General features: G+C 38.5%; 1 protein-coding gene across 1 annotated transcript in view; it reads left to right on the top strand.

Annotated features, from left to right (window-relative positions):
* The first annotated feature begins 836 nt into the window (after window positions 1-836).
* LOC137988179 (cell cycle checkpoint protein RAD17-like) overlaps window positions 837-8,928 on the top strand; it is a 93,304-nt gene continuing 85,212 nt past the window's right edge. Inside the window, exons 1-2 of the mRNA XM_068834232.1 lie at window positions 837-965; window positions 1,179-1,298. Coding sequence (XP_068690333.1) covers window positions 963-965; window positions 1,179-1,298 — 123 coding nt within the window. The 5' untranslated portion in view covers window positions 837-962. The remainder of the gene's footprint in view (window positions 966-1,178; window positions 1,299-8,928) is intronic.

Here is an 8,928-nt window from a genome sequence, read left to right as displayed (position 1 = left end):
AGGTTCAGTCTCTGTCAATTGATTCTGATGTGGAATTTTTACCGTGGGAAGTGAAGTGAAGCGAAGTGAACATATTAGTCTCTCCCCTCGGGGCTTTTCAGTACTAATTTACAATGCTTTATGGGGGACTTTAGCCAGACTGCCTATTGCGCAGTTTACAATTTTTTTTAGGAAGTGAAATATAAACCCGTCCAGATAGGTCAGACCACAACACCGGGGACTACGTCCCCTACTCTTATCGAATAGTGAGTGGGTTCTTTGACCATACTATTTAATTTCCAACAATGGCTATGAGACGGGACCTCCGGTTTACAGTCCTTTCCGAGAAGACTTGAAAGTCTAACCGATGTGCAGATGTAATTACAATGGGAGCACATTCTCCTCAGTTATTTTAAGACCCTGAGTGTTCAGTGTTGGTCCGGCCGGAGTCGAACTCACGATCGACCTCCCGCATGACAGCCCGATGCTGAGCACCCAGGACTATTTGACTCAAATTGGCTCCTGAGAGTTTAGTCTCCATCCTTGGGATTTTACTATACCGTTGACAACCGAGAGTTGAAAAATTTCTCAAATCGCGTCGGATCTGGAAATTAACCACACAGGAAGGAAGCTACCCTCAATGGCAATAAGGTTAGGCTTTTAACTGAGAAATTTTTCATATAATTATCTTCTTTGTAAGCCTTTTATCGGGATTCCCATACAAATCTTTATATTTTTGTCCACTTTACCTTGGGGCGCCTGTGAACCCTGCAAGTGACGTCATAAATATTTTTAGTGTTCACGGATTTTGAGGCGATTTTTCGATGGATCCTATTTGAATTCTGTGAGCTAGCCGCTGACTTTATAAGTGAGCCGTCGCTGTTCAAGATGGCAGACGGTATGGTAGCGTTATTATTTGATTGTCGCCGTTTGCTGCATTAATTGCAGAGTAGAAAGCCAAAACTACTTAAAGACTGCTTGCAATGGTAAGATAATCTCTTAATAAAGCTCGAGATATCTCGATTTTTCTACTGCTTCTTAGAGCCGTTGGCAGTTTAGCATGGTTGAACTTGTTCAGTGCTGCAGTACGTACAGTTGTAATTGAAGTCTCTTGCCGATCGCATTTATATATTTTGTACCAATCAAGTTTGTGTTATTTATGTAGCTGATATATTTTTTGTTCGTTTCTCTTTTCACAGAGCAGTTCTTTGAAGGCATTTCCCATCTCAGGTAGTCATAAAAAGGAATCAAATCTGTCTTGGACGAAATCTCACTCCACCGCAAAAAGTAAACGGGTTACCTTGTCGGCTGGAGTTAAGGTAATGAGGTTCAACCTTATTTAAGCTTACGGTAGACCTTCACGGGTGACATTTTTGTGTTTTTTTTCTTATTTCATAGTAATCAATGCTACTTTATCTACATTTTCTAAAAAAATACTCCAAAATGTTATGCAAAACGCGAGTTATTGACGAAAACGTATTTTCGATGGATCTTTCTCAGTCAGCAAAGGCGGGAAAAGCCAATTAAACGCTAAGGAATTTCGTCATGTTTTCCGCTGGAAATTAACCATGGTTTTGAATTTCAAGTGAAGTTGTTTGTCATAAAAATTGTCGAATTTTTTCACACATTGTCGTCGGTTTACTCTCTGGGAGTGAATTTTTCATGGGAAAGGATGCCATATTTACTTGAATAAGCACCGTGGCGCTTATTTAACTTTTCGTGCCTCAAGTGCAGACTTATTTGAGGGTGGCGCTTATTTAAAAATTGGATGCAACACAGAAATAGATTACCAGAAACGTCTTTAGGTATTTACCATTTGATTCTTACAGCACTTTACTTAATGGACAAGCAGTGAAACGCAATCACTTTGAACTGAAGAACATCGGTTTTGATGCAAAGAAATTCCCCATGCTGTGTTAGTTACTTTTAAGCATTTTTTTAATTTGACGAAATTCCTCAAATACCATATTTACCCGTGTATAAATCGACCCCCCCATTTTTGATGGCAAAAAAAGCAATTTCTTAATTTCTTCGCTAAATGTTCATAAGATACTGTAATCTTGTATTCTTCGATTTCTGGAACTGTGGATCCACAAAAAAATCTGGGCCTCAAAGTGCTTAATAGTTTTGTGATTCAGCAGTTGTTGTATATGCGGACATTTTGTCCTCGAGTTTCGAAAAAGTTCTCAGAAAATCAAGCATGTAAAGCTCAAACTAACCTGTTTTGTTGTTCAGGGAAATAGGGCTTTAGAGGATAAGCACAACATCACAGAAGCTGGAGTCACTCTTTAAAAATGACTTCAAAAACGATGCGAAATGTGCAAGGTTTAATTGATCCTTGATTTATAAAATCTCACATGACAAACAAAACAAAAAACTCACAAACCAAACACTATGAAGTTTGCAAAAGCATTTAGATTAGCCAGGTTTGTATAAAAAATAAAAAAAACAATCATTACCAACCAGCATTTTCAGGCAATGCAAGTAACGATGCTTGCATGCAAACACGAGGTATTGTGCCAGGTTACTAAGCATTTGAAAGATTGTGTTTTATGTGAAGAAACAGAAATACCTTTTTGAACTTTATTGTGAAAGTTAAAACCAAGGGGAATGAAAAAAAAAAAAAGAACATTATTTGAGTGTCTAGTCATTCTAGCACTGGAGCACTAATTGGGGACACTGTAAACTGAAATCAACAAATTAATTCAAATCAAATCAAATGATGGTTTTTGAGGTGAGGGGAAAACTGGAGTACCCGGAGGAAAAAACTCTTGGTGCAGAGTAGGGAACCAACAAGCTGACAACCCACATATGTCATCAAGTCTGGGAATTGAACCTGGGCCACATTGGTGGGATGTGAGTGCTCTCACCACTGCGCCATCCCTGCACCCGTAGGTGAAGTTACTAAATTACCGAGTTACTTAATTATATATTTGCCAGACTTGGGAAACTGATCACCAGCCTCATTTAAGAAGAATTAATTTGTTGTTCTGTGGGCACAAATTGACAGTTACCAGAAAAGCAAAAAGGTTGCATAAAGTGATTTTAGGGCACAAAGATTTATTACCTTTTAACTGACAAATATGTCGTAAAACTCTGCAACTGCAAGAGACAGCAAATCAGTCTGGCCATGGTTTATATCCATTACAAAAAGTATTATATGGTTTCCTATTGGTGCATCTTAAAATGCCTGGACATCTTCAGAATTGCTGACAACGACAATTTTTTTCTTGGGAATAGCGTGAAAAAGAGAGACTAAAAATGGCTAGAGGTAAAATCCATGGAAAATTCAAAGTGAAACAGGGAATTTTCCAAGGGGATAGTTTGTGTCCTCCTTTTTGATTAGCCTTCAGTTGATTCCAGTTACATGTCACTTGTCTCACACAACTTAGATGTGAACTTGGTACAAGTGGTCCAATAGTACCGGGTATTAACCACCTGTGGTTCACAGATGACCTAAAACTAGCACTAATTGTAGATTAGAGAGTGCGTTCTATTATGGTAGGTTTAATTTGTTAAAATGTGACTCTGTTTGGGAAAACAGGGCTTGAGGAAATTTCAAGTGCATTTCAACGCATTTTGAATGCATTGCAATGCATTTTAACATTGACAATGATTCGTAACACATTAATTGTTAAGCTTCCCATCGATCTTTTGCAATTTTGTTTAACGTTTCACAATGATTTTCCAATCTTTTTCAACGGCATTGGCAATGTTTCCAAATGTTTTTGTCGAAGGCGTTTCCACTATCAACTGGTCATTTTTAACATTGGCATGTTTGTACCTTGTTGCATATACTGGGAACTATCATGTTGCTTCTTCTAGCAATGATATCACCAGAAAGCTAAGTCACAGATTTCCTTAATTTCATGTAAATTGGCCACCGTACAGAGATTCTAAAAGCTGACGTTTCAAGTGTTAGCCCTTTGTCAGAGTGAATCAAGGAATTGTGGGTTACGGGTAGTTTTTATAGTTGAGTAGGAGCTACGCTATTGGTGGTAACATGGCAACGTGAAAAATAGGAATACATTAGTTAAATGAAAAGCGTTTGTTAATACTGTGAGGATTAAGGGTGCTGATTTGGAAGATGAATTTTTTTCCAGATTCTTGCAGCAGGAAGACGGCTGGGCGACCAATTCCGCAAATACCTTTGCAATGTTGAGAAGAATGACCAGGATGCATCTAAGCCAGTCGCTAGTCATTTTAATCTCCCTAATCACTCCAAAAAACACATGGCTATCTGTGGCCTTTCCCTACATCAAGGTACGACGGAAGGCCGCAAGAATCTGGAACAAAAATTCATCTTCCAAATCGGCACCCGTAATCCTCGCGGTATTAACGAACACTTTTAATTTAACTAATGTATTCCTATTTTTCACGTTGTCATGTTACCACCAATAGCGCAGCTCCTACTCTACTATAAAAACTCCACATAACCCACAATTCCTTGATTCGCTCTGATGAAGGGCTAATGCTTAGAATCTTTGTACGGTGGCCAATTTACATTTATTTATCAACTCTGTTGATAATGCAAAATTTTTGTATACTACTTCCCCACCGACTCAGCAGCACAGTTTCTTTAGAAACTACCCCCTTCACAAATTTCCTTAGTTTGCTTGCAAATCGAAGCCTGACTGACATTTTAATAGGTCATTTCCGAGTTCATGCCTCCTCTTCAAATCGAGCGTAAGTGCGAAGCTTTTGTTATGAAAATTAATTTTCATTCAGAAGTAAAGTAGAGCCAATTACCATCACAAAAACTTTGCAGTTAGACTCTCTTTGAAGAGGAGGCAGACATGAACTCAGAAATTCTAAAAAGTTGAAGCAATGACGTGTGCACAGTTGGGTGATTATTTGTGTGACAATAGGCACTGGAATTTTTTCCAACTTGAAGACTTTAAGGTGGCTCAAACCAGTTTCAGCGCTTCCGACTGACGCTCTTATTAGATGGATCGGCACCACAATATTGTATCATGTATTATTGTATTATATTATTATTATTATCATTTTTGAGCGATAATTAGGCTTCAATTTCAGAAAGAACACCATACATTGCTTTGTATTTTAAATCTTTTTAGAAAAATTATTCATCATTTATCTTTGAAAAATGTGTGGTTACCCCCAATATTCTTTTTTGATTTCAATAACACTCGTTAAGATTTATATTTGCTGCATAATCATAAACCAGGGCAAAAATACCTTTGAATTTGTAGGCACCGTCCTAAAGCTGTGATGCTCATGCATGATTGTCGCCTTAAACTAATTCTTATGAAATTGAAATCGCTTATTACTATACTTTTTAATTTTCGTAAAGCAAGGCATAGTATTTCAACTGTGTTTCCGAAAATTTGAGGCGAACATGCATGTTTATAGCTGGTGAGGCTGGCTAGCTCGTAGTTTGCCAAGACCCTTGTTTATTCAGTGTTAAAATTTCACGCTATGTTTTCGCTTAAACTTCCTTTTGCAAGAGCTACAGCCCCGTCATCTAGCAAACAATTTAGCCATTTTTTTTTTCTTGGTATCAAATGACCCATTGTATTGCTTGGGACTCAAGGACAACAATTTGCGTTTCATTCGCTGTGGAAATTATAGGCTCAGAGTTTCATGCTGTTTTTATTTCGACCTGATTTAATTAGCGAGAGATATAGCAAACCATTGACTAGTCATCTATCGATTTGTTCAAGGTTTGCGTCGCAATGTTCAAGGTTCAAGTCGCAATGGCAAATAATAGCTTATAGCAATTGCTGGTGTAATTGTTTGTCGACGCTAATTTCTGGACTGAACAGAGAATGGCAAACGTACCATTAAATCGCCCAGCATAGAAGCCGGCATCCACTAAACTCAGGAGTAAGGAAAGTACTATTACAGTGTCTTACATGTAGCTGGATAGTCATATCAATCGGACACTTGTATCACATATCTTTTGTCTTTCATATTTAGGGAACTTTCAAACAAGGTATGATACAAACGCACAACGCCGCCACAAAAAAGCATAATGTACAATGTAACACTAATTCGACCTTAATTGTGTCTTCAGATCAAATTCAGTTTACTCCTACTTTGCCCTCTTTTGCCGAGCAAAATGGAACAAATTACTACACGAAAATCTGAACGAGTTTCCAATTTCTTGGATCTAATCCAAGACATTTTTCTCTGCAAATTCAACAATTGTGTTGGTATAAAAAACAACTCAATGCAATGGTTTTCGCAAATGGGGTCACAAATAGCAATGGCGATGATGTTATTTGTATTTGCTCTTCTGTATTCTGTGGGGGGCACAATTTGGAGTCCCAAGATCGATGCACCGGTTGTCCCAAAACATCTCAATTCAGTCTGCATTAGAACTGCGTTCTGTTAAATGCAATTATTTGGAGAACAGAAAAACAACAGGAGACCTTGATCAGTACTGTGCACATTCCCACTGGCAAAAATGATCTATACACAAAAAAAAAACCATTTAACACAACTGGTATGTCGATCAATAGTACTTGAACTACACAAAATTATCTCTTTTTCACTACTTAAGTCAGGAGTGAACATTACACATAGCAAGGAACTGACTCATCTCACTACTAACAGTGACTGACACAAACTCACAGTCCCAAGTTCCACTCCACTTTAGTACTTTTTCCCTAGCTCTTCAAACAGTGTAGCAAAACTCTTAAAGTGTTGATGAACATTATTTGAGTGTCTAGTCATTCTAGCACTGGAGCACTAATTTTTTATTCTATATCATTAAAATTCAGGCTTTGCTTGATAGGATTGCCTTATTAGAATCTTCCTACAAATGTCCAAAGTGAGTTTTTTTGCAGCACAAACTTTGGCATTTTGGACAAAAAATTGTGAAATTTCCCACGTGGCCAAAAATGTCTTCACGAAGTCATCAGTTGTGTTAAATTGAAGCGGGAAATATACGCGACAAGACAAATCAGAGTCTGCAGAAGATATTGTGTTGGTGGCAGCCCTCGGGAAGACAGCTGCAAAAATTTCAGTTGACCCCAGGTACATGTATATCGAGGCATCTTTTTCCAACAAAGGACGATTTAAGATAAAAGTGGAGGAAATTTGTCCAAAAACAAACCCACAAAGACTTTGATTCGGTGCTGTGTTTCCCACGAAGGGTCGATTATGGGCGGCCATCACCGTCAAAAATACAAGAAATTGAAATGGAACAGCGAAAACAGAACATATAGAACATATATAGAACAGATTCAGGCTACAATGACCGTATTAAATGAATTTCTGAGATTCCATACAAACTCTTTTAAAATCATAATGCAAATTGCCGTGAAATTAGAAGCAACATGAGAAGAATAAAGGATTTATTATTTGAATTTACGGACGTCATACCTTCCTTAATGGCCTTATTTTCTGTTGAATGAATGATATCAAATTAAAACTATTGAAAGTAGTGGCAAACGTTGGAAATCCGTCTCTTTGTTGCAGCGCTACAGTGGTTCAAAGTTGGCCAAAATCCCATACATTTACTGTAAAGTTAGCCGGTTTGCCCCCCAGCCAAGATGGCGGTGAAAAACCGTGGGAGGGTCTATTCAAATTGGTTTATTCAACTGAGAATCCATCCGTTGACGAAACGTGAAATGACCAGGTCTGACAACAAATGATCTTGTGCCCGTAGCAGAATGGTTCACTCAAAGAAGGCTAATTGACAAAATAATGACTTAAATCACTGGCAAATGGTTTAATCAAGTGTCAAATGGTTTTAAGAGACGGGCAATCGATTCAGTGCAAAGTCAAATGGACAAGACAAGACTGAAATGGTTTATTTAAAGAAGGAACGGTTCAACTAATGGACAAACGACTTAACTCACCAGCAAATGGCTTAATGGCCCGGCAAGTGAAGATTCAGTGCAATTTCAAATGGACCAGACAAGACTGAAACGGTTTAGTTAAAGAATGAACGGTTCAACTAATCAACAGATGACTTAACTCACCGGCAAATGGTTTAATCAAGTGTCAAATGGTTTAATAGCTGGGCAAGTGATTCAGTGCAAGGTCAAATAGACAAGACAAGACTGAAATGATTTAGTCAATGGGGGGTCTGACATAAATATCTGTTGTCAGCCCCATAAAAGTTGGTTCGAACCCGACAGTCTTTGTTCTCTGTGTGAGATTGTTTTCTTTCTTCTTTTTGGATGAAGTAATCTTTTTGTTTTTTGAGAGCGGGTCTAAATGTAGCTAAGGGCTAAATGTACATGTAACTGATTAATGATGTCCACAGCATGAAGATAATCAAGATAATGTGCTTTGTCCCAGTTCAGAGTTGTCTTCTCGATAGCTTTACTCTGTTATTGTAGGTGAAATGGAAACTGTGTCGAAGTGGGGTTTCGTAAAGAAGGTATTCTCCTTCACAGCCCTCTTTCGGGATGTCACTCAATGAGCTTTGGATGACATCCTGACCATTGACTACATGACTGACTAAAAGGAAGGGTCCTTTAGGGAATTCCCTTGAAAATGACGTACTATCCAGATTCTTGTCAAACTTAGCACAATTGATATTCATACACAGGACACTAAAAAATGCAATAAAAAGATGGTGTCACCATGCTTGTTTTCATGTGCATGCCCTTTATTGTAAGTACAACAAAAAAAAAAAGAAAGGTGACACATGTACAAACACCAACTGGGTTGGTGCTTGTGTCATCTTGCTTTTTGTACATGTGTACTTAAAAATTATGTGACACACTGGTCTCTTTTGTTGATCCACCTTCCCACACGCTTGCAGTGGGAGAACGGCTGTGCTGTTCCCAACCCAGCTTAACACATCTGTTGTGCGGAGCTGCAACTTAAAGGGGTGTTTAAGACACCCGCCTAGTACGTTAGCTACGCCATGCTGATAAGGCCCAGCAGGGCCGAAACAGCTGTCCATGGCTGCTAATTGACCGGGTGAAATGGTTGTGTGCATGCGTGATGTGCTGGTCACACCAGGTT

Source organism: Montipora foliosa, unplaced genomic scaffold, assembly GCF_036669935.1.
Source record: "Montipora foliosa isolate CH-2021 unplaced genomic scaffold, ASM3666993v2 scaffold_410, whole genome shotgun sequence".
NCBI classification, from domain to species: domain Eukaryota; kingdom Metazoa; phylum Cnidaria; class Anthozoa; order Scleractinia; family Acroporidae; genus Montipora; species Montipora foliosa.
Note: the sequence above shows the minus strand (reverse complement) of the source record. Positions and strands in the feature narration are given on the sequence as shown.